Here is a 26,282-nt window from a genome sequence, read left to right as displayed (position 1 = left end):
ATTTTATTTATTCTGTTAATAACTAATACTCAAGAACTTTTATAACATTAATATAACTTAATCTAAAAGAATCAACTTACTTTGTTTACATTTCAATATTGGGTACGAGAGAGTCAAAATAATTATGGTCAAAATTATTATATAAAAAATTATAGTAAATGCTCAGTGTTAGTCTACATACAATTTAGTTTTTGGCATAAAGTTATTTAGTTGCCAGGAAGAACATTTGGTTTACTTCACTAATAGGAATATCTCTTAATGCTGGGATGGCCTCTTCTTGGTATTTCTTCTGCTGTTGATTTTTAGCATAGTTATCTGTAAGAAGAGGACAAAAAGCTCTGTTTACCCAAGCAATTTCTTCTACCATTTCTTTTTTTAAAGATTTTATTTATTTATTTGACAGAGAGAGACACAGTGAGAGAGGGAACAAAAGCAGGGGGAGTGAGAGAGGGAGAAGCAGGCTTCCCGCGGAGCAGGGAGCCTGATGCGGGCTCGATCCCAGTACCCTGGGATCATGACCGGAGCTGAAGGCAGACACTTAACCAACTGAGCCACCCAGGAGCCCCTCTTTTACCATTTCTGTGGTTTACGGAGATCCACTGCATAGTTTACTAGGCTAATATTGGCATAATGACAAATACCGTGTTTAACATAATTAAAAGACTTCTTAAATTAAAAGACTACTTAAATTCTCTCTTTAGAAGAACTGTCCCAATTAGAATAAAAATCAGGAAGGTATTTTCTGCATCTCTAGGATAAGAAATATTTCATTCATTCAACTCTACAATGATGATTAAAGTCCCATCTGCACATTTCTCATAGGGCCAGAATTATATGAAGGCTTAGAAAATATATTTAATCCGACACCCCAAACTATTAAATCACTTGGTACAATCATTCATGCAAACTTAACAATGTCCCCTCATTGCACAAATTATCTATCTGCTGTAATTTTAGGCAAGAAGACAAGGGAATACAGTAGCTTATCAGAAAGAAATATAAAGGGGCGCCTGGGTGGCTCAGTTGGTTGAGCAACTGCCTTCGGCTCAGGTCATGATCCTGGAGTCCCGGGATCGAGTCCCGCATCGGGCTCCCTGCTCGGCGGGGAGTCTGCTTCTCTCTCTGACCCTCCCCCCTCTCATGCTCTCTATCTCATTCTCTCTCTCAAATAAATAAATAAAATCTTTAAAAAAAAAAATAAAAAAAAAAAGAAATACAAAAATACTAGAACTGGTTTTCAAAATACATTGTATAAGCTCATGAAAAAAGGCTTTCAAAAGTTAAAAATCATACCAAGCAACTTAAAAAACTCCTTCACCTCCGAGAATCTAAGCAAGGTCAGGAATTTATTTTAATTTTTAGACTTAGGGGAATTAAAAAAAGAAACTACAAAAACATGCCGTGGCTCTTCTAACTACATAATTGGGGTCAGGTGTATACAAGGATCCTGAGGAGCATGCACACTCTCAAATCCCTCTACTGAACAAGGTCTGCATGGACCTATTTGCCATTGTTTGATCAACACTGCCCGTTTAGGATAAAATATGTTTTTCTCAGGCACAGTTGCTAAGGAACATATTATATACTTGTAGTCTTTATGGGAAAATATACCTGATGACTGGTGCCATAAATAGCATATTCATCAGAATTTATTTCTGCCACATAAACATATCCTCTGGTATAACTTTGTATTTATTTCTCCTAGGTTCTTTTTCTTGTGCTGACATGTGTCACCTACTACAGCCTATTCTTAGTTGCTTTTCTTGATAAAACAGCTAATACCTTGCTCCTCCCTCCCCCAGCACTTCCCTTTGATATACATTTACCTGTGATTGTATGAATGGAGTTGAGTGGAGAGGTACTCATCATGTTTATTCCAAATAAGAGTACATAACCAATTACTACAGTAATGAGGAAGTAGACGGGCAATGCAACTGCCCAGTATCTGTAGAAGAAAATATTAAAGAAAATATTAAACTGCTATAAAGTCATCATTCTCAAGAGTCCATCACCGAGTTAACATGCTTTTTAAATCTGATTTTTTTATTAAAATAATACACGTATATAAAAGACAGTCAAATCGTTCTACAAGGCCTGTAAGGAAAAGCTGCAATCCTGCATTGTTCCCTACCGTAGCACCATGGAAAAAGTGGAAACTAAGTCAGTTACCTCTCACCTGTCTGCAATCCATTTCCTTGAATTCTTTTGATACTTCTTATCTGCTATCCCATTATTTGTTCCTGTGGGTTTACACCTTAAACATTTTTCTTGGGGCGCCTGGGTGTCTCAGTCGTTAACCATCTGCCTTCGGCTCAGGTCATGATCCCAGGGTCCTGGAATCGAGCCCCGCATCGGGCTCCCTGCTCAGCTGGAAGCCTGCTTCTCCCTCTCCCACTCCCCCTGCTTCTGCTCCCTCTCTCGCTGTGTCTCTCCCTGTCAAATAAATAAATAAATAATCTTTAAAAAAAAAACAAAAAAACCCCACATTTTTCTTGTATAGTGTTATCTTAGCAAGATGTTAGGAGGAAATAGAGACAATGATGTGTGTTCATCCTGCCATCTTGAATTAGAGGTGTATTAATAATCTCTGAAAAGCTTTAAATTTCATTATGGCTATTTATGGATCTTAAAAGGATAAATATTTACAATTTGGGTAGTCTTAAGGAAAAACTATGATCCTTAAAAACAGTATTAATACATTTTTATTTAAGAAAAACATTAAACTTACTTTTGAGGCCAATAGGTTAATCCTAAGGAGTTTAGCCAAGATTCAGGAATAAATGCCCACACTAGATACAGGACTGCAGAGAGGAACAGAAACAAGAAAAAAGAGAAGTCATTTAGGCATGCATCTAGTTTATCAAGGTTCAGATAAAACACCTGGTACGCCAGGTGGCTCAGTCAGTTAAGCATCCGATTCTTGATTTAGGCTCAGATCATGATCTCAGGGTTGTGGGATGGAGCCCCTATCAGGTTCTGTGCTCACCACAGAGTCTACTTAAGATTCTCTTTTTCCCTATCCCTCTCCCTCTGACCCTCCTGCTCATGTGCGCTCTCTCGCTCCCTCTCTAAAATAAATATTTAAACAACAACAACAAACAAAAACCAAAAAGCTCTTTGAAGATTCCCTGATCACCTCAGAATTGAGTTTTCTTTCCTTTCAGTCTCCTAGCTCCTTATTTCTATCATTCTTATAATATTTATGACACTTACAGTAGTCTATTTGCATTGCTGTGAAATGATCTCTAGAACTTTACCATCTCGCAAATCTAAAACTCTATGCCCATTAAACAACTCCGTTTCCCCCGTTAGTCTTTTTTCTAAAACACGTCTTAACTCTCATACTGTATTTTAAGCAATTTAAGGGGAGAAATCACATCTTAGCAATTGTTGGGATCCTTACAGCACCTAGCAATTTGCTTTATACATAGTAGCTATTCAATACTTCATTCCCACAGGGTTGAAATGATTATAGACACTGGTTGCTTAAAGGTGAATTTATCTACCCTTGTTCTGATCCACCTCATGACGGGCTTCTGCCTCATCTCCCAGAATACAATCTTATTTCCCTCAAGCCCAGTCTTTGTGGAACTCTTTATTGTTAATTTGTAAAAACAACAGCTAACCTCCAAGCACTCACTGTGGGCTAAGCACACTTCAAAGCATTTCACACGCATTATTTAATTTAATCCTTAAAACAATCTTATGATATGTATGCCATTTTTACAGAGTAGTAAATGAAATCTTTGAAATGTTACATCCTCTGCCCAAGGTAAGGGGCATAGACAAATTTCAAACTATCTGTATCAATGATGTTGAAGGATTCATATTCTACATCAGGAGCATGAGAAACAGTGGCAAACCCAAAAGACATGGTCTCTGGCCTTCCCAAGCTTAAAATCTAGGGGAGGGGAATAGAATAAACTGATATTTTCATTACACTGTGATAAGTGCGAATGTGTAATAAGAGGTGATACAGGAGCACACAAGAAGGATCTTAGCCCACTCTAGTGCTGATAGAGGTGATGTTAATGGTCAGGAAAGATTTCCTGGAGGAAGTGACTAAACTGGGACCTAAATAATCAGTAGGGGATTAGCCAGATTAAAAATGTGTATGTCTGGGGCCTGCAGATAAGGAAGGAAGGAAATAAGAGAACATGGTGTTCGCTGCCATGATCCACAGAGAGAGCGCGAGGGATCTGGTAAGGGATCTGGTGTGACTAGATGGTAGAGAGAAAAGGTGGCATGGGACAGGCTTGCAGCTTGTGATAGTTTTTAAGATGAATGAAATACAAAGAGCGGGAAAACATAATATAAATTCATAAATGGAAGTGATTGACTTTAATTAATTCAATGAATGAGCATTTATTGAACATCTACTATATGCCAGGCACTATGTAAAAGTCAAGGCTATACAGAAATAAAAGACACAGACCCTATTCTCACAAACTAGTGTACGAGACAGAAATGAGTCAAATGTAGTGGCAGGAACTTCCCATGCATTAGCTTATTCGACCCTTTCCAAACCCTTTGGGATGTATGCTATTATTATCCCTGATCCACAGATTTGAAAAAATCAAGGCATAGGGAATTTAAGTAACTTGCTTGGGATCTTACACTAAAAGTTACTGGGCTGGAATGTGAACCCAGTGTGCTCATACTATGGTTTCAGGCAGCAGCAAGAGCATTAGCAAAAACACACAAGTGAGGAGGGATGTGATGTATCTGGGGGTAACTTTAAGCCGTTTAGAGTGAATGGGGCATAAAGCGTGAGGCTGTGAGTGCTGAGAAATAAAGCTGGAAATGCAAACAGGTCCCAGATCATGAAATATGTTGTACAAGGAACTTGGACTTTATGCTCCAGGCAATGGGGAGAACTGGGTATTTCGTTTGTTTTTAACTTTAAAGACACAACAAACTACAAAGAGAAATAACCATTCCTACCCCAACCAGAGGTCTTGAGCGGAGGAGTCAGGGGATTAGCCAGATTAGAAAGATATACAGTTGGGGCCTACGAAGGAGGAAGGAAGTAAATAGGAGAAAATGGTGTTCCCTGCCGTGATCCAAAGAGAGCTGGGATGGTTGTGTGCAGGACGCATCTCTGGCAGAGGCAGTAAGAAGCCTGCCAGATTCAGCGGCAGGAACGGAGGAATCAGTTAGAGGAGGAGAAAGACTGTTAAGTGAAGAACAGCTCCCAGGTTTTTAGAGAGGGTGTCTAGAAATTTCAAGCCTTGGGGTGCCTGGGGGGCTCAGCGGGTTAAGCATCTGACTCTTGACTTAGGCTCAGATCATGATCTCAGGGTGGTGGGATTGGCTCCTTGCTGGGTGTGGAGCCTGCTGGAGATTCTCTCCCTCTGCGCCTCCCCTGCTCTGTCAAAAAATTTTTTTTTCAAGCCTGAGGACAGATTACCTGAGCAGTCCTTTTCCACACAGCAATGAGTGATCTTCCAAAAATATAAATTTGACCAGGTCACTTGACTTGCCCAAACCCTTAGAATAAATTAAATACCTTTAGAATAAAATCCAAACTCCTTACCAGGACTTGCAAGGACTTAAATGTTCTGCCCACCTCTCCAACTTCTAGTCCTGGTGCACTATGCTCTAGCTCCAGTGTCTCAGGGCCACTGCACTTACAGTGAGTGCTGTCTGCCCAGAATGTTCTTCCTTTGACTCTTTCAGTGGATGACTCCTTCTCTTCCATCATGTCTTAGCTCAAATATCACCTTCTTAAATGAGGCATTCCCCATCACTTGATACTCCAACTGTGTCCTACCCACCACACTCTCCTTACTCCCTATCACTTCCCTCTATTTCCTTCAAAACTTTCATCAAAATCCATAATTACTGTTATGGACCGAATGTTTGCATGTCCCCCAAATTCATATGTTGAAGCTTGAATCCCCGGTGTGGTGGTATTTGGAGGTAGGGCCTTTGGGAGGTAGTTAGGTTTAGAGAAGGTCATGAGGGTGGGGCCGCATGATGGGATTAGTCCCCATATAAGGAAAGTCAGAGACCAGAGCTTCCTTTTACTCTCTCTACTATGTAAAGACACAGCAAGAAGGTGGTTGTCTGCAAACCAGGAAGGTCTTCACCAAGAACCCAACCATGCTGGCGCCCTGATCTTACACTTCCCAGCTTCCAGAACTATGAGAAATGTCTATTGTTTATGCCTCCCAGTCTACGGCATTTTGTTACAGAGGCCTGAGCAGACTAAGAAAACTGCCTTGTTTTTAATTCAGTAAATATTTAAACGTAGAGAGAATCCTGTAACCCTCTTGCACCCACCACCTAGTTTTATCATAACTGCCGGATATGGTCTCTGACCTCTATCCTATTACTTCTTGCCTCACCTTCTCAGACTTCAACCTTACTGACCTCCACCTGTTCCTTGAATCCACAGGCATGCTCTTCTAAACGCTTCTGTATGTCCATTCTCTGTCTGGCAGGCCCTTTCCCCAGATTGCTCCATGGCTAACTTGCACTTTTCATGTCTGTGGTTAAATCTCATCTCTCAGTGAGGCACTTCCAGACTGCTGTCTTTAAAACAGCAACCTCCTCCCATTCCTTATCCTCCTTTCTTAATTTTTCCCCATGGTACATGTTATCATATATGTATTACTTATTTAATTTGTTCATTGGCTATCTCCTCCTACTAGAATGAAATCCCTCTGAGAGCAGGAAATTTTTGAATATTTTGCTCCTCCTTTGCTTGTAACAGTGCCTGGCATGTGGTAAGCACTCAAAAATTTGTAGCATTAACTTTTGGTTGTGGGCCATAACTACTTCTTACTAGATATGTCTCTGGAGGCCAAAGGAACAAAAGCAGAAATAAAGTATTGGACATCACCAAAATAAAAAGCTTCTGCACAGTGAAGGAAACAATCAACAAAACTAAAAGGCAGGGGCGCCTGGGTGGCTCAGTCGTTAAGCGTCTGCCTTCGGCTCAGGTCATTATCCCAGAGTCCTGGGATCGAGCCCCACATCAGGTTCCCTGCTCCGCGGGAAGCCTGCTTCTCCCTCTCCCGCTCCCCCTGCTTGTGTTCCTGCTCTCGCTAGGTCTCTCTCTGCAAATAAATAAAATCTTAAAAAAAAAAAAACAACTAAAACTAAAAGGCAACCTACTGAATGGGAGAAGACATTTGCAAATGACATATCTGGTAAAGGCTTAGTACTGAAAACATAAAAAGAACTGATACAACTCAACACCCGAACAACAAATAACCCAATTTAAAAAATGGGCAGAAGACATTTTTCCAAAGAAGACTACAGACGGCCAATAGACATGTGAAAAGATGCTCAACATCACTCATCATCGGGGAAATGCAAATCAAAACTATAATGAAATACCACCTCCCACCTGTCAGAATGGCTAAAATTAACCACACAAGATACAACAGGTGTTGGCGAGGACATGGAGAAAGGGGAGCCCTCTTGCACTGTTGGTGGGAATGCAAGCTGGCGCAGCCACTCTGGAAAACAGTATGGTGGTTCCTCAAAAGGTTAAAAACAGTGGGTGTTACTGGATTTAAGTCTTAAAGTCATTGCCTTTATTTATTCGTATAGTTTCTAATCTTTCAAATACCCTACAGAACAGGGATTTAAACAATGGTGACAATGAAGTAGCAGCCAACATTTATTGAGTACTTATCAATCTTTTGTATTGTTTTAAGCACTTTGCATGAATCAAGCAATTAATCCCCACAACAGCTCTAAAGGGCAGCACAGTGAAGTCAACCCAGTGTCTGGGTTCAAATTCCAGCTCTATCAGTTTCTGGCTGGGTGATCCTGGGCACATTCCTAAAACCCCATGCCTCAGGATCGTCATCTGTAAAATGAGGACAGTAATAACAATACCTACCTCACAGGACTGTCTTGCACATAATAAGCATTCAATAAACATTATCACCACCCTTTTACAGATGAAGAACCTGAAGGTTCAAGAGCGTGGGCAAATGGTGCCAGGTGACAGAGCTAGTCCCCGGAGGAGTCAGGATTTGAACTCAAGTCACAACCTCTTTACTCCATACACGACCCTCGCCAACAGCATGGTTGCCTGTACCAATGCAGTCAGGGTTCAGAGAAACCACCACTCCCTCACTTCCCTGGTTTCCACAAAATTCCGAAAAGTTGGATGGGGGCACCCAATTTTTTCCCTGTTGTATTCCTTATAATTCCGACATCCTTTAGAGGAGAGATGTGGGGCCTGCTGTGTGACCCGGGGCACAGTAGTGTCTCAGTGAGCATCGGTTTCCTTATCTGGAAAACAGGATCTTCCAGGAACTAAGCCAGATCTAAGACTCTAAAGTGCACATGACTTCTCCAGCCTAATTCTCTTGGCTTCCTGGCTCCTACAGGCTGCACCTGCACCAACTTACTCACTCTAAACCTTTCATTCAAAACCTTCCCACATCTTCCTTCTTATTGCCTTCCTTCTTATTATCAGGGAGAAAGCTAACCCTGTTTCCCTGTCTGATTTCATGTTTCTCTACTGGGTTCTCATGGCTCTTTTCACAGTTAATTGTAGATTCCCATGTCCGTCTTGTACAGAAGACTATGACCACAGGGACCAGGTTTTATTCACTTTGCAATCCTGTCTGGTGCTGTATAAGTATTTGTTGAGATTATTTACACTAGTGTCGGGCATATGAAATACCAAACACAAGTTCCCCAAACTGAGGGTTGCTGGAGTGGGGGGTGGGGTGGGAGGGATGGGGTGACTGGGTGATAGACACTGGGGAGGGTATGTGCTCTGGTAAGCGCTGTGAATTGTGCAAGACTGTTGAATCTCAGATCTGTACCTCTGAAACAAATAATGCAATATATGTTAAGAAAAAAAAAAGAAGAAGAAAGTAGCGGGAGGGGAAGAATGAAGCGGGGGAAATCGGAGGGGTAGACGAACCATGAGAGAGGATGGACTCTGAAAAACAAACAGGGTTCTAGAGGGGAGGGGGGTGGGAGGATGGGTTAGCCTGGTGGTGGGTATTGAGGAGGGCACATTCTGCATGGAGCACTGGGTGTTATGCACAAACAATGAATCATGGAACACTTCATCTAAAACTAATGATGTAATGTACGGAGATTAACATAAGAATTAAAAAAATAAAAATATACAGGGAAAAAACAAAAACAAAAAAAACACAAGTTCCCTTCAGGTTTTCCTAAAAAGAGGCATAAGTAGAAACAATCACAGCTCATATGTGCACATTCTAAGAACAAATGCAGTAATATCCTTGTCCTTGAACACCAGAAAAGAGGCCCTGGCCATCCATCAGGAAAGTACTTACTGAAGCCAAATTGGGAGCTTAAGAAAAGAACAAAGCCATAAATCGCTCTTTCTGGCAATGGCGACGGTGAATTTTCCACCATTTTCCCTGTGGCTTTAGACAATCTGTGGGAAAGAAACACAATCATCGTCAGTGATTTACTCCCCTCATCACTGGTCTGTTGTAGCCTCATCGCTTTGCTATGGGCACAGCCTTTGCAGTTTTTTTCCTAGCCTAAACCAATGCACACCGCCAGCCTGTGCACACACCTCCAACACACACCGCTTGCACGCACGCACGAGCCCCAGACCTCGCGTGCGCGCGCACACAAGCGCACACGCCAAAGCGCGCGCACCCTGCAGCGGAAGGGTGGGGAGAGCGGGGAAAGTACGGACGCCGCTCCCACCCTGCAGGATTCGCCTCCCTGCGGAAACGGCTTGGCAGGGCCGGGCTCGGGGAACGCGCGCCTCCCCAGGTCTGGGCCACGGCGCCCGGGACCGGGCCCTGCCCTCTCGCGGGAGCTTGTTTCCTATTCAAGGGTTGGCGGGTGGGGGAGGCCCTTGACCTTGGGTCCTCGAAGCGCCCACTCAGGCCCCTCCCGACAGCTCGGCCACTTCAGCGCCAGATACCCCGCGCAAGCCCCTTCCGGAAAGCCTCCGCGGGGGCGAGAAAGGGAAAAACTAAAGGAAAGGCCGGGTCGCTAAGGCGCCCCCCCACCCCTCCCGCCCAGGCGCAGGCGCACCGCGACCCTTGCCGGCCCGGAGCGCGCGAGCGCCGGGGACGGCCGGATCGCTCTGCTCGCCGCCGCGGAAGAGGGCGGGGTTGCACGACTGCGCCTGTGCGTTGCCCACGTGACGCGCTTGTCGCCTGCGCCACCGCCCGCTCCCGCCCGCCCGCTGGCTGACGTGGAGGGCCCGAGGCGGCGGCGTCGGCGGCGCCCCGCGTCCGAGGCTCGCGGGCGGCGGGCCGCGGTGAGTGCACATCTGGCGCGCGGCGGGGCTCCCGGATGTGTCACCTTATCGCGCTGCAGCCGAGATGCCCGGGGAGAGGGGCCCTCCACACCCCCTCCGTGGGTGTGTGGTGAGTGTGGTGTGTGCGCGTCGCCCCGCGTCGCTCGCTGTGGTGCCCCCGGTGTGTCTGCGTGGGTTGGGGTGCCGGTGCGCTGGGGGTGTGGCCGCCTTTGTTGCCCCCAGTGGGTGTGTCACCTTTATCTAACGGGCCCCTTCAGCCCCCTTGGGCGCCTCCGGGCATCTGTGCGAGGGTGGGAGTAGCCCCTTTGTGTGCGCATCCCCCTGCTGCCCGCGCACTCTCGTCTGGATGGTGACACCCCTGAGAGGCGAGGGGTCCCTCGGTCCGGGCGTGCGGGCACGCGCCTGTGTTTCCACTCCCGGCTTCTTTGTGTCGCGCCCGTTCTTGGCGACGGCGTGGGCGGCCCCCCTTTGTCACCGTCCCTCTCCGGGGGGCGCGCGTCCCCCGCTCGTGTGGCCGCGCCTTCTGCAGTCGTGACCCCATCCTGGATCATCTCCCGCCGCGGTGTGCGTCCTCGCGTGTCCCTGCGCGCGTGCCGCGCCTGGGTCTTGTCGAGTGTATGATCTCCCTTGTGCGCGTTTTCGTTCGCGAGTTTTCGTGAACGTTCGTGCGCGCCCCGTTCTGTTTTGTGTGCTTTAAGTCTGCGCCACCTGTTTTCGTGAGAATGGCAGTCGAGTCCGGGGGTGGCTTCCCTCCCAGGAGGGGGGCCGGGGGTGGGAAAATCAACCCAGCGCTCCCCCCTCCCTCCTCGCGGGAGCATCCTCCCTCCCCCGACGCGAGTGGGAAGGGAGAGACGGAGGCTGGTCTGGACAGCTGCTCCGTAGTGTTGACGACGTCAGGTGTGGCCTGTCGAGCCAGCCTATTCTGGGGACAGAATGAGGGGGGAGCCAAGGGCCAAAAATTGAGCCAAGGCGTAGGTGAATTTTGGTTGGTACCAGTGCGGAGTGCCTTTTCCAGAAGCGCCGAATACGCCCAAAGCCCTTCAATTGCAGACTCCTTCCAAAATACACATACACGCCAACTGGGCAAATACGTTTTAGCTGTGCCTGGGCTCAGCTACGTGCCACTACGGTTCATATAGTGTTTTATGGCGTTCACATAAATTATCTCTTGATTCTGCCCAACATCCTGGCGAGAGGACTCAAGGTAGACATCGTACAGGTTTTTACTTCTCCCTTGGCAGCAGTTTTCTCATAGTTACAGCTCTAGTTAGGACATTTTTTATTACAAGAAATTTGCGTTTTATCCTAAGGGAAATGGGATTTATTACAAGGATACACAGGGAAGGAAACTTCAAACCGATTAAAGATCCGCCTCCTACGCTGCTTCTTGCTCAAAGGTTCATGCTCTGCGCTCAAAGGCTGTGTTTCGGTGTGTCTTTCTGTTCATTTGTTCAATTTTCTTACCTTTGCCTAATTTCCCTTTTCCTTTTTAATTTCTGAAATATTTCACATATAAAATACACAGGGGGAATCTCACCAACCCATGACTCAGATTTACAAATGTAATTATTTTGCCAAATTTACTTCAGATCCTTTTTTATTTTGAGAAATAAAATTGCAGATGTTGGAGGCGGCTCCGAGTTCCTGTCCCTCCTTCCCTAGAGGTAGCCACCGTGTTCAGATTTGTGTATATCATTCCCTTGCATATTTTATAGTTGGTTCACAGTGAATCCATAGACAATGTGTGGTGGTATGTGTTTTAAATCTTAATGGTTTTAAATGATACGTGTCTTTTTGCAACTTGCATTTTTTTGATCAGTATCACATTTTGAGATTTATATACAAATGAATTGGATAATTGTGTTATCTTTGGTTCATTCATTTTAATTGCTGGTATAGAATCCAATTGTATGAATATACCATAATTTATCCATTTCCCAATCGATGGACTTTGAAGTTGTTTCTGGTTTTTTGACTCAGAACAATCCTGCAATAAACATCTTTGTACTTGTCTGCTTGTGCACACATTTGGAAGTTTCTCTAGGAAATATACCTAGTAGTAGAGTTGCTGGATATTAGGATATGTGCATCTTCAGCTTAACTAAATATCACAGAAGCTCTCAAAGTGGTTGTACTAATTTTCACTCTCACTGTATTGAGTGAGGACACCCATTTCCTCACATCCTTGCTAATACTTTGTTACTAGACCTTTACTTTTTTGCCTTCTCTTTACTGACCAGCTTCCTTGTAACTTTAGCTTATGGCTAAATTTGCTTGTAGCCACCTTGGCTTCTGCTCTGTGTCAGATGGGTTCATCTCTCACAGCTAACTGGCTCAGTCTTTATCTCACGTGGTCTTCATAAGATAAATTCGAGTAAAAATTTATTTTGCACCTATGGTTGATGTAAAGATAGTAATTTCCATGGTATGTTTTATGTACCTCTTTAGTGGCAGTTGAGGTGATTTAATTACTTTTTAAAATATAATGAATGGTTTTGAAAAATCTTTTTTCCTCTTTAATGTAATACTTGATATAATCAAAATATATGTAACAATAAAATAATAAAAAATAAAATCTATGTAATATATATGCAGGTTGTGAAGCAAAACAATACAATGAACACCAATCAATACACCACTCAATCAATCCAAGAATCAAAATGACCAATATTGTATGTGCTCATCTCCAGAGTGACTATCCTGAATTGTCTGTGTCATTTTTTGCTTTTTAAAAATAATTTTGTCAGATATGTGTATATCTCTCAACAATGTATTGTATGGTTTCTTTGTTTTTGAGTTTAAAAAAAAAGGAATTCTGGATACAGTTTTCTGAGACTTGCTTATTTCACTCAATGTTGTTTCTAAGAGTCACTGATACTGAGTATAGATGTAAGTCATTAATTTTCACTGCTGTGTAATATTCCTCAGGTGAATATAACACAGTGTATGCATTCTTTGATGGACATTTGGCTGTTTCTAGGTTTTGCTATTACAAAGATTCTTGTACATATCTTCTGGTACACAGTTGCAAGAATTTCTCTAATTTTCATGCTGGGGTTTATGACCCCCAGGGGAGTAATGAAGATATTTCTAGGGAGTACTTGGGCAGGAGTGATATTAATGAATCACTTTCTAGATCATTAAATTCCATGTGTACGCTTAAAATTGGTAATGCCTGAGGCCTGTGAGAGAGGCCTCCTGTTGGTTCTGCTTTCTACCTTACCTTTCCTAGTAGCACTTCTACCTTAGATAAGGAAGGCATACCACTTGCCCACATGGAATATTACTAAGGCATTGTCTCAAGCAGAAAAACTCCATGGAACACAGATAATTTAAAATCCAGTATATATATATATATATATATATAGTGTTAGAGAAAGCCTTTTCTAATCCAGGTACTTCCCATCTCAAGAGCTGCATTTGCAATACAATTTCACATTTTATGTTTAATTATCAGTGTATGTAGTTATTTTTGATAAATGCTATGCTGTAATAATTATAACAGTTTAAACCAATGATATGTCAGTTTTATTTTTAAGTCACAAGAATTCATCATTTGCAATTATTTAAACTTGGGCTGAACACTTTTAGATGTCATCTTAGTGTGAAAATGATTTCAAACAATTTTTAGTGGTTTGTGAGTAAAAAATGGTTGGAATACTACTGTGGTAAGCTATTTGCTAGAAGTCAAATTGCTGGATTATGGGGTGTGAACGTTCAACTTTACCAAATTGTTTTCTGAAGTGGTTGTACCACCTGGTACTTTGTCCAGCAGTTTTGTCAATTTTTATATACTTTGATAAGCAGTGTATAAGAGTTATAGTTGATCTATAGCTACTCCAACACTTATTATCATCAGATTTCTTAATATTTGCCAATCAAATGGGTATGAAGTGATGTGTCTTTGTGATTTTAATTTGCATTTCTTTGTTAATGAGTTTGAGCATCTTTTCATATGTTTATGAACTGTTTTCCCTTTTGTGAATTACCTGGTCATATCTTTTACCCATTTTTCTCTTGGGTTGTCTTTTAAAACTAATAAACTGGTAACACTGATCCTTTGTTGATGATATGCGTTGTAAATATCTTCTTCCAGTTCATGGCTTGTCTTTTTACTCTTTATGGTGTGTTTTGGTGAACAGAAGTTCTTAATTTTAATGTAATCTTTTTTTTTTTTTTTAATTTTTTTAAAGATTTTATTTATTTGAGAGAGAGAGAATGAGAGACAGAGAGCACGAGAGGCAGGAGGGTCAGAGGGAGAAGCAGACTCCCTGCCGAGCAGGGAGCCCGATGCGGGACTCGATCCTGGGACTCCAGGATCATGACCTGGGCCGAAGGCAGTCGCTTAACCAACTGAGCCACCCAGGCGCCCAATTTTAATGTAATCTAATTGGAAGCTTTACCTGGTCTTGGCATTACAAAGACATTCTCTTGGGTTTCTTTTTAGAAATTTTAAAATGATGTCTTTCACATTTAAATTCATAATTCATCTAGTATTGATTTTTGTGTACAGTGTGAGACAGTGATCCACATTCATTTTTTTCCTCCATGTGGCTACAGCTGGCCTCCTACCATGCATGGAATTGGCCCTCTGTTCACCAGCATGGGTTTGTTTCTGACTCCCCTTTCTGTGCTACTTGTCTGCTTGACTATCTCTGTGTTATACCACACTGTCATAATTATTAATCCTATGGCTTTACCAGAAATCTTGTTATTTGGGTCAAGGGGTCTTGAGTCTCAGCTGTTCTTGGACCTTTGTTCTTGTTTTAAGAATCAACTTGTCGGGCGCCTGGGTGGCTCAGTTGGTTAAGCGACTGCCTTCGGCTCAGGTCATGATCCTGGAGTCCCGGGATCGAGTCCCGCATCGGGCTCCCTGCTCAGCAGGGAGTCTGCTTCTCCCTCTGACCCTCCCCCCTCTCATGCTCTCTATCTCATTCTCTCTCTCAAATAAATAAATAAAATCTTTAAAAAAAAAAAAAAAAGAATCAACTTGTCAAGTGACGTGAAAAATTCTTTGGGAATTAATTGGAATTATTGAATCACTTTGAGGGAGAATTGAAATCTTTAAGATTTTGAGCCTTCCTGTCTGAGAACATGGTATGTATTTCCATTTATTTAGGTTTTCAATGTCTTTTAATGTAGTTTTGTAATTTTCTCCATACAGATCTAACACTTTTTTTTTTTTTAAGATTTTTATTTATTTGCGAGAGAGAGAATGAGAGACAGAGAGCATGAGAGGGAGGAGGGTCAGAGGGAGAAGCAGACTCCCTGCTGAGCAGGGAGCCTGATGTGGGACTCGATCCCGGGACTCCAGGATCATGACCTGAGCCGAAGGCAGTCACTTAACCAACTGAGCCACCCAGGCGCCCCAGATCTAACACTTTTAAAAGATTGATTCTGATGTTTCTAGTAGTTTTGTTCCTTTTATAAATGGTATTATTTTTTAAGATTCTATTTTCTGACTTTATTGTTAGCAAATAGAAATTTAATGGATTTTTTATATTAACCTTTAGTCATCACTTGATAAACTCTTATTATTTCTAATATAGTTTCTGTAATTCTCTGTGTGAATAATTATGTCATTGCAAACATTGACACTTGGTTCTTTCAATTATTTTCCCTTTCAGTTTTTTTTTTTTCTGGTCTTGATATGCTGGCATACTTTTACATCTGTGTTCAATGGAAGTGATTATGGTTGTTCTTTAGAAGTGATTATAGTGGGCATACATGTTTCATTCCTGATTTTAAAGGGAATGTTTCCCCATTAAAAATCTTTGTTTTAAGTTTTTGTAGATTCTCTTTATTAAGTTAGGGAAGTCTTTGTAATTTTGGCACATGCTTTTCTGCATGGGACAGAAAAACTTAAAAAATATTTTGTGGTTTTTCTTTTTTAATCTGTTAAATGTAATAAATTTCAATTTATATATTTTAAAATTCTTAATTCTCTTTTGTATTCTTCACTGAGATAAACCCAAATTGATCTTAGTAAATTGTATTTTTGTGAACTACTGGATTGAGTTTGCTAATATTTTATTTAGGATTTTTGTATCTGTTTGTGAGTGAAATCACCCATCATTTTTCTTTATTGACTATCTTGTCTGATTTTGGCATTAAGGTTACACTGGCCTTATACAAATTAGAGAATAGCTTTTTTTTTTCCTGTTCCCTGGGCAGTTTGGGTTGGAATGATTTGTTTCTTAAAATTTTGGTGGAATTTACCTCTATGATCATTTGGACCTAATGTTTTCTTTGTAGATGGATTATAAATTGTTAATAATTTAGTAGTGATTAGCAGTTGAGTAGTAATAGCATTTCAGATTTTTCTTTTTCTTTTCATTGATTTTGGTAAGTTTAAGAAATTTGTTTTTCAACAAAAATTTTAAGTTGATTGGTGTCAAGTTCATGGTATTTTCTTAATTCCCTTTTTGATTTGTTTTATCTGTAGTTAATGTTCCCTTCCTCATTTTGAACATTATTTGTATGTGGCTTCTTTTTCTTCTTGATTAACCTTGCCAAAAGTTTGTCTATTTTACTAATCTTGGCAAGCGATTAATTTTTGACCTAATTCTTTCTATTACATTTTTGTGTTTTAGTTCATTGATTTTTTTTTTAAATTTACTTACTTATTCTGTCTTTGGACTTAGCCATATGTCATTTTTCTAACTTAAATTGCATGCTTAACTTACTAATTTTCAGCCATTGTTATTTCCTAGTGTAAGTATGTTAGGCTGTAAACTTGTTCAAAATTTACTTTCAGTTTATCTAACATTGTTTAGTTTATTGTGTTTTCATTAACTTTCAAATCTAAGTACTTTTTAAATTTTCATTTTGATTTGTTCTTTGACTTACGTTTTAAATTTTTCTTTGAAATATGTTTAATTTTCAAAAGTAGCTACATTAACATTTTTTCTTTCTGTTATTCACTTCTAAATTGTGTTATCAGAGAATGTAGTGTGTATTTTATCTTTTAAAAAATATTTTCCCGCGTTGGGCTCCCTGCTCGGCGGGGAGTCTGCTTCTCCCTCTGACCCTCCCCCCCTCATGTGCTCTCTCTCTCTCTCATTCTCGCTCTCTCAAATGATGAATAAATAAAAAAATAAAATCTTAAAAAAAAATATTTTCCCTAGACTTAGGGCCTTGTACATCGTGAATTATAACTTTTCAGTGTGTACTTGTGACAAGTATGTATTTTCTAATTGTTATGTATCTGTTAGCTCAAGCTTGTAAATTGTGTTGTTCAGGCTGTCTTTATTAATTTTTGTTTCACCTGTCTTAATTGAGAGAGATGTGTTGCAATTTCCCACTACCACCTTCTAACTGACTTTCTGTAGTTCTAACAACTTTTTTTTTAATGTATTTTGAGACTTTGATTAGATATATGAAAGTTTAACATTATTTTCCTCGTGGATTGAACCTTTTCTATTATGCTTTCATCCTCTCTGTGCCTAATTTTGCTTTCTTTGTTAGTATCTATTTAATCTATCCCACCTTTTTTTTGGTGGTAATTTACCTGGAATATCCTTTTCCTTTATTTTACTGTCACTTTTTTTATGTCCTTAAATTTTAGATGTCTGTTATAAAGAATATATTCCTGGATTTTTCTTTTAATCTAGTCAGACAGTTTATGTCTTTTAATTGATATTTTTTTAGAAGTTAGTTCAAGTCTCTTGGTAGTCAGCTCAGTTTTTATCTCGAGTTATTTTCAGGGGTGCCTGGGTGATTCAGTTGGTTAAGTGCTTGAGGGCGCTTAGGATCCTGGGATCAAGCCCCGCATTGGGCTCCATGCTTAGTGGGGAGTCTGCTCTCTCTTCCTCTGCCCCTGCCTTTTCCTGTGTGTGTGCACGTGTTCTCAAACAAAATCTTTTTTTTTTTTAGATTTTATTTATTTATTTGAGAGAGAGAATGAGAAAGAGAGAGAGAGAGAGCACATGAGAGGGGGGAGGGTCAGAGGGAGAAGCAGACTCCCTGCCAAGCAGGGAGCCCGATGCGGGACTCGATCCCGGGACTCCAGGATCATGACCTGAGCCGAAGGCAGTCGCTTAACCAACTGAGCCACCCAGGCGCCCTCTCAAACAAAATCTTATAAAAAAAATAAAAAATATAATTATTTTCATTTTATCCTTGTTCTTGAGAGATAGTTCCGATGGGTATATAGTTCTAGGTTGATAGATTATTTTCTGTCCACATGGTAAAAATCTTCTACATGCAAAGCCTCCTGCCAGTTTTATTTTCACTACTTTGAAGAAAATACTTTTTCTTTTGGTTGCACTGGATTTTCTGTCTTTGGTGCTATGTCATTTCCCTTCTAAGTCTGATGGAGATTACTTTTTATTTATTCTCTTTTGGATACATGTGTTTCTTGATTCTGAATTTTGTCTTTCATGAGGTCTAGATGATTTTGAGCCTTATAATAAATATTATCTTTTATCTTCTCTTTCTGGAAATTTAATTGAATGTATGTGTATTGAACTGTTTCCAGATCAATTACTTTTCATCTTTCAAAGTTCTCATTTTCTTGTTTCTTTACCAGAATTTACAATGCTGGGTAATTTTTATCAGGCACATCTTGTAGTTCATCAGTTTCTCTTTATCTGTGCTTAATCTTCTCTTAAGTGCATCCATTTTTTCCCTTTTACTTTTAACAGTCATATTTCTTATTTCTCAAAGTTCCACTTCTTTTTTTATTTATTTTTTATTTTTTTTATTTTTTAAAGATTTTATTTATTTATTTGACAGAGAGAGACACAGCGAGAGAGGGAACACAAGCAGGGGGAGTGGGAGAGGGAGAAGCAGGCTCTCCGACGAGCCGGGAGCCCGATGCGGGACTCGATCCCAGGACCCTGGGATCATGACCTGAGCTGAAGGCAGTCGCTCAACCAACTGAGCCACCCAGGCGCCCCCACTTCTTTTTTTAGACATACCAAATCTTTTCTTTTATACTCTCATGTTGCTTGCTTGTTTTTCTGAATCCATGGGTATTCTGTAGACTGTATCTTGTAGTCCCAATGTCTGATGTCTTTAGGGATCTAAATTTATGACTTGTTCTTTCTGTTGTCTCTGCCTCATGGTGGGTTGTCACCTCCTTTGCTTGATGATCTTTGGTTATGAACTCCTATTTGATTGATCTTTCCCTGTGGGATCTTGAGAGTTTGATTTGGGGGTGCTACAGATCTGATAGGATTTGTATCTGCTTCCATTGGGAGTCAGGGAGTTTACATGGCTCAGTTTCCTCACTTTGCTTCTGGCCCAGGGCTTAGTGTCCATTATTACTCTTGGCATCATTACTTGTAGCTCTTGACTGTCAGCTTTAGTTTTTAGCTAGAGGTTTATTCCTTTCGGGGGGAAAGGGTGGCTTTAAATGTTCCCTATTTCTATGAGCTCAGCAAAATTTAAAAATTTTTAAAATCTAGGATCTACTTTGTTTTTCAGTGAGAGTCCCCCATTATTTCATTGTAACTGATGGGATTAGAAGTCCTTTACATTAATGTTTAATTTTAGCAATATGTTTACTTGAGTTTGTATTAGAAAAATAAAACCCGTCCTACCAAATGTAAGATTTCTTGTGGTATCAAATTTTCTATTAAAACAAGTTTACATCTAAGTTAGAAGTTGAATTATTCTCAAGGAAAAAGTACTGAGTAACAGTAGTATAGGTGGCAAGTGGATTTCACAAGGTTTTGTACTTGAGTAGTGTGAATAAAAAATTTGAGAAATAGTTAGGGAATCAAGATGAGTAGGGCACAGTGTACCCTCTGGGCCTACAAAGATAAATCCGTGATGACCAGTGTGAGAACTGCTGTCAAAAAGATATGGACAGGGTGCTGTGGTCTTACAGAGAAGAGGTGCAGAAAGAAAATTGGTAGTATTGAGCAGATCAAGGAATGCTTCCTAGAATGGAGTATTAAGGGCTGGTAGGCATTAGGTGGCTGCAGAATAAGGTTTGTTTATGAATCAGAAGCAGTTGAGTATGAGTGGCTTCTAAGTTGTATGTTGTGGAGTGACTGGAAATAAAAGCAGGACCAGGATTACAAAAGGCCTTCCATGCTATGGTAGGGAGTTTGTACTTTATTCTGAAGGTGAAGGGAAGCTATTGAATGATTTTAAGCACTGAAATGTTATGATCAGAGTTTTAGAGAATGCCAAGGTTGAGGGCAAGTGACCAGCTAGGAGGCTGCTTGTTAAGTTAGTTCAGAGGAGAAAAGATGAAGTGACAATTACGGCAGTGTTGCTGGCATGAAGAGGTGTGTGGGTGCTAATTTTAGATTTCTTAGGTGGGTAGAAAGGATAGGACTTTGCGGTCAGTTGGATAGGAATGTTGAAAGAGACTGGGGAGTCTAGACTGACCCCCAGATTGCTGGTTTGGTTAACTAAGTGGCATGTAGAGCAATTGACTGATAACATACAGAAAGAGGAAGGACCTTGGTTTCATTTGTTTGTTTTTGAGGAAAAAGATAAGTTCATTTTTGAACTTAATGAATTTGATAGGCTTGTGGGACATCTTGTTTAAGATCCGGTAACAGTTGATCCAATAACTATAGAGATGCAGTGCAGCCTGCAGAAATTAAAGACTTTTCAGCATTTGGGTGTTTCAGCGATTGTTTGCTACAGTGCAGTATGAGATATTTAAAGTGGCACATAGATTTTTTAATAGTTAAGAATTTAATGTGTATGAAAGACAGAAGTTGTGCATCAAACCTGTGATGTCATGGATATTATCCCATAGGCCAAGTGAGCCCAATAAAAGAGGAATGCTAAGTAAATAAAAATACATGTGATATGTGGAAATGGCAAAAATCATGGTGAAGCTGTGCAAATAATGGAAGTTCAGAAAGTGCTGCTTTAAGCCATGGGTGTGGTGGATAAGGTCACCAAGGAGAGAGTAAGCCTGAAAAGAAAAGAGTTGACATTTGGGTGGTGGGGAATGGAGAAGAAGAGCCCATGGAGACTGAGGAAAAGCAGCCAGAAGAATAGGAGGAGAACCAGGAGAAGATGGTCTTTGGAGTCCAAATGAAGAGTTCTGAGGAGGAGGAAGTGGTCAACAGCGTCAAGTAAGTTGTAAGCTGAAAAGTGCTCTTTGGACTTAGCAATTAAGGTAGACCATTTAGCTGGAAGCATCCAAACAGTGGATTTTTAAAAATACTCACCTAATACTAATGTTAATGATAGGTGATATTTATAGCATTTCCTATATGCCATGTACTATTCTAAGCACTACAAATGTGTTAACTGGTTAATCAGGTAGGTAGTATTGCTATTGCATTTGATACATGAGGAACTGAAGTACAGAGAGGTAAAATAACTTGCCCAAGATCATATACTCAGGAAATGGGGGAGCCAGGATTCAATCCTAGGCAATCTGATTTCAGAGTCCATGCTCTTAATTAACCCCTGTGCCAGTCACCTCTCTGGTTAAAACAAAATAGAAAATAAAAATCACACCAGTGTCTAATTACAGTGTAGTTGGTGTAGGGTGTGCTATCAGTGAGGTTTGCCAGGCTGACAATGACCAGCATGATGTCATAGTGGCTCGGTCTGCTGGGTATGAGCACATTAACTGGATTGTAATCAATGCCGTGATGGTGATGTGTGGGCTATGACAGAGAGTTTTTGGCTTTTTCTGTGTATACATACGAAAAATGTTTGTAAGGCAAATGAGTTTAAAAGTGTGTCTATTTCCAAGATAGCATGTGTCCCATCTTACATTCCATACTTTGGGTCCTAGTCTGTTTTTTCACTTTTGGAGTTAAATTCCCTAAACTCTGTTCATCCAGAACAGGTCACGTTCCAGACATGATAGATAACCAACCTATTGTAGAAGGTCACTAATGACCTTATTGTGAGCAGTTTCCCTTGAATGGCAGAAGTAGAAACCCAGTTGCAGAAAGCTGAAAGTGAATTGGAATGGAGGAAATGGGAGAGAAGGGAGGAAGAATTGTGATGAGGATGAAGATTTCTGTGGTAGGTGATGGAGGACTCAAGAGCAGTATGACTCTTGGTTGTGGTCAAAGGAGCTAATCAGAGTTAAAGATTTAAAAACTGGTTTAGACCTGCACTGTGATCTGAGCTGTAGCCTGGGAAGGAAGAGCCTAGGTGTTGGGTGGTGAAGATCATTTTAATCAAGGAGGTCAACAGCAAGGCTGGGGTCTTGAAGGGATTGTCTACATGGGCCTTGATGTGGCTGGGGTGGTGAGAGTTTGGAGGAGAGCTGGGAACACTGTGAACTAACAGCCAGTGTTCTTAAACAGGACAAGCAAGAGCTAAGTAGGTAGCAATGACAAGGAAAGGTAGATAGAGTGAAATAGAGTGAGAGGAGAGACTATGGAATCAGAGGATCTGCGTTTGAATCCTTCCTAGCTTGGTGACTTTGAGCAAATTACTTAATTTTATTCAGAATGCTTCCCATCTATACACTGCAGGTGATGATTGGACCTGAGAATTGCCGAGAGGATGAACGAGATAATGCGTGTAAAAATGCTCGGTATGATGTGTGACAAATAGTATGAATAGTTAGCTAGGAGGATTGTTATTGTTCTTCACTTCTCATACTATGAGGTTTTTGTACGGCCAGTTGGACATAATAAGAATTAAACAGATTTGTATTTCGAGGACCGATGGTGGTCTTGCTTAGGAAAAAAGAAACTTGGTTTGTACTAACAATAGCCGGGCAATAGTGAAGTGGAAAAGTCCAAGAAGTGGTGTTAATAGTGGTGGTGATAATGATATGAAAAGAAGGCCATCACTTGGGCAAGAGTTAGAAGGACTACTGTGCTGCATTTTTTAGTGATGTTTATGTTTTGTGGCTATTCTCTGATGGCGATAAATTTTTATTATTAAACTTTCTTCCAGAAAAAAGCCTTAGTCTGAAACTCCAGCCCTAATTTTCTTTTTCCCCCATTGAAATAATTCTTTTTAAAACATAGATAATATGTTTGATAATAGGAGGCTGTTAGTAATTTGAGGCTTTTTGCCCACATTTGCAATCTAGCAGTGCTGTGTGTTGTGGTAGTTGTGAGAGCGCCAGATGCAGTGATTGTTAGGAGGATGGAAGTCTGGGTGCGGCTGTGGGGAGTTAGGAGATTGACAAGCTTGCCCTGTACCACTCCACCTCGGCCCCTTTGCCCAAGACAGGAACACACACGGATGGATGGATAGGGAAATATAAGCAGCCAATAAGAAACCATTTTCTCAGTGGGGTCAGGATTTACTTCTGGCCAGGAGGTTGAGAATATGGCGGAGTTTGTGTGTGGTGAAATGGCATTGTTTCACAGGATGCAGTAAAAGCAGATGGGGTAAAAGGGCAGCAGTGGAAAGATGTCTTTTGTTCATTCAGCAAACAATTATTGGAGGGCTTTACCATGTGCTGGGCACATACAAAAGTGACTAAGATGCCCTTAATTATCTTCCATCTAAAGGAGACATGTAACAGATAAGTTCAGAGTAGAGATGGTGACTATGTGAGCTTAAGAAAAAAAAGATTAAACTGGTATTTGAAGAGAGTTGGGGAAAGAATAGCAGCAGACTGAGGATAAGAGTCTTCCAGACTCAGTGTTCTTACTGATTATTTTGGGGAAGCCTAAGTTCGAAGGATTTTTCTAATATACCATAGAAGCCAGGAAAACTGCTTCTCATATTATCTCAAATGATTTAATTACTGATTTGGGTTTGTGTTGTTTCCTTAGGATGGTACAGCATGGACGATTTTGCCCTGGGAGATTTCACTGTAGCAGATGATGCCTTGTTAGAAGATTGCCCTTATGTGGATGATTGTGTCTTTGCTCCTGAATTTATGTCCAATGATTATGTTCGTGTGACACAACTTTACTGCGATGGGGTGGTAAGATTTGTTGCTTTTTTGTTTTAACATTGTGTCTTCTTAAAGGTTTATTATTTTATTAAGATATAATTGACATATGACATTGTATTAGTTTCTGGTGTACAACATAATGACTTGAAATGTGTAAATGTTGTGAAATTATCACCACAGTAAGTCTAGTTAAAACTACATCCATCGGGGCGCCTGGGTGGCTCAGTCGTTACGGGTCTGCCTTCAGCTCAGGTCATGATTCCAGGGTCCTGGGATCGAGCCCTGCATCAGGCTGCCTGCTCAGCGGAGAGCCTGCTTCTCCCTCTCCCACTCCCCCCCCTGCTTGTGTTCCTGCTCTTGCTAACTCTCTCTCTCTCTCTCCAAATAAATAAATAAAATCTTTAAAAAAAAAAAAAAAACTACATCCATCACCATTCATAGTTACAGATCTTTTTTTATTCTGAGGACTTAATGTCTACATTTTAAAGGTTTTTAATTTAGAGCTATGGGAGTAAAGATGTTTTTGCGGGGTCAAGTTTTTACAGGGAGTTTCAAATGCGATTTCAGAAGAGAAAGTAAACAGTGTCTCAACAACAAGAACGTTCAGTACTGATAGGGGAAGATGGTTTTCTGACTGGAGATTAGAATACTCTCAAGAGATAGCCGTAGACGCAGACTTGGGGGAAACACTTTAAAAAAAAAAGCCTAAAGGACTCACCGGCCGAAGATATTGTAATCAAAATGTATAAGTAAATGTGTACTGAAAAATTTGTTAGTTTAGTACTGATAATCCTTACATTAAAAATTGAAAACTATATTTTTGCATTTCACCAGATACAAATCAAAAGAATTTTTTTCTGTTTAGGGTATGCAGTATAAAGATTTTACTCAAAGTGAGAGAAACTTAGGTGAGTACATTGGTATTTTAATTTGTTGAGAGACTGTTGTGGGAGGTTCATCCATTCACATCAACAAAGCAGTCCTACATATCTTTCATTTTTTTTACTTTTTGATTAATGTATTTTTAATTGAAGTATAGTTGACATGCAATATTATATTAGTATCAGGTGTACAGCATAGTGATTGGACATTTATATACATTACGAAGTGCTTACCATGATAAGTGTAGTTATTATATGTTGCCATACGAAGTTATTACCATGTTACTGACTATATTCCCTATGCTGTCTGAACTTTACATCCCCGTGATTTGTTTATTTTATAAGTGGAAGTTTTACTTCTTAGTCCCCTTCATCTGTTTTGCTCATCCCCTTCTTTCTTACCTTTCCATATCCATTGTAGCCATTTCTCTATTAACAGTGTTGATTTATTCCAAAATGAGGCATAAAATATTAATTTAAAACTTTTTTTAATAAAGAATTTGACATCTGCAATATGTGGTGTAGTAAACCAGTTTCTGTCCTGCAAGATTACTGTGATGCCATTAAAATATACATCTTCTGGCCACTTCTGTTTCAACGTCAGCACAGTTCTATAATATCACGGTTGCACCCCTGTGTGGAGGCTGCGTAAGTTACTACACTTCATTCATTTTGTGTAAACAGTGATGATAAGCATGTTGCCCATTATTGAGGAATGTCAAGTACAGGGGAAGGCTTATGTCTTATTCTTGTATATACTGTTCAACTTCACTCTTACGTAATAAGATGGAAAAAGTTAATGCTTTGGATTTGGATAAGAATGACTAATCATGGTGACATGATTAGTGACATTATGATGGTGAACCTCTGAGGAGCATTAGATGGTAGATTTGAAACTGAAGGAAAATTGATATGCTTGTTTATAAATAGCAGCATTGTAGTACAGAAGAGAGAAAAAGGTAAAGTATTTTGTCCACTTAACAACTTACAGTTACCTAAAGTGAAGTAAGAGAATTTAATTTTTTCAAGTAGTTTAAATTGGGGTGTAACATACAGTAAAGCGTAAAGCTCAATGAATTTTTATATATGAGAACCTAATTTTTTTAAAAATGAATTTGTATTTAAGCAATTCTCATGCTTCTGAGATAAGTTTGAAGAAATTACAACATCTGGAATTGATGGAAGATATTGTGGATTTGGCAAAGAAAGTTGTGGTAAGTGGTGGAATGTGTATTTGGCCCCCTGTATCTAAAGAATATAATTTATAGGGGCGCCTGGGTGGCTCAGTTGGTTAAGCGACTGCCTTCGGCTCAGGTCATGATCCTGGAGTCCCGGGATCGAGTCCCGCATCGGGCTCCCTGCT

General features: G+C 40.5%; 2 protein-coding genes and 1 long non-coding RNA gene across 3 annotated transcripts; 2 read left to right on the top strand and 1 right to left on the bottom strand.

Annotated features, from left to right (window-relative positions):
• Nucleotides 1-119: 119 nt before the first annotated feature.
• PIGP (phosphatidylinositol glycan anchor biosynthesis class P) lies at nucleotides 120-9,989 on the bottom strand. The gene is made up of 5 exons (XM_006752556.3): nucleotides 9,829-9,989; nucleotides 9,285-9,388; nucleotides 2,729-2,801; nucleotides 1,827-1,945; nucleotides 120-315 (listed from the first exon to the last, which is right to left on the bottom strand). Exons 2-5 carry the CDS (start codon nucleotides 9,364-9,366, stop codon nucleotides 203-205), a joined length of 387 nt encoding a protein of 128 aa, XP_006752619.2. The 5' UTR covers nucleotides 9,367-9,388; nucleotides 9,829-9,989; the 3' UTR covers nucleotides 120-202.
• Nucleotides 9,990-10,068: 79 nt separating this feature from the next.
• LOC145721517 (E3 ubiquitin-protein ligase TTC3-like) lies at nucleotides 10,069-26,187 on the top strand. The gene is made up of 5 exons (XM_081819627.1): nucleotides 10,069-10,343; nucleotides 23,914-24,068; nucleotides 24,904-24,946; nucleotides 25,417-25,567; nucleotides 26,046-26,187. The coding sequence occupies exons 2-5, from the start codon at nucleotides 23,925-23,927 to the stop codon at nucleotides 26,185-26,187; spliced, it is 480 nt and encodes a 159-aa protein (XP_081675753.1). The 5' UTR covers nucleotides 10,069-10,343; nucleotides 23,914-23,924.
• On the top strand, nucleotides 10,371-14,684 carry LOC145716451 (uncharacterized). The gene is made up of 2 exons (XR_014139093.1): nucleotides 10,371-14,378; nucleotides 14,601-14,684. It is a non-coding gene; the product is annotated as an uncharacterized LOC145716451 (long non-coding RNA).
• Nucleotides 26,188-26,282: the final 95 nt, after the last annotated feature.

The sequence above is a fragment of the Leptonychotes weddellii genome, chromosome 1 (assembly GCF_054177405.1).
Source record: "Leptonychotes weddellii isolate Sample4059 chromosome 1, ASM5417740v2, whole genome shotgun sequence".
NCBI classification, from domain to species: Eukaryota; Metazoa; Chordata; class Mammalia; order Carnivora; family Phocidae; genus Leptonychotes; species Leptonychotes weddellii.
Note: the sequence above shows the minus strand (reverse complement) of the source record. Positions and strands in the feature narration are given on the sequence as shown.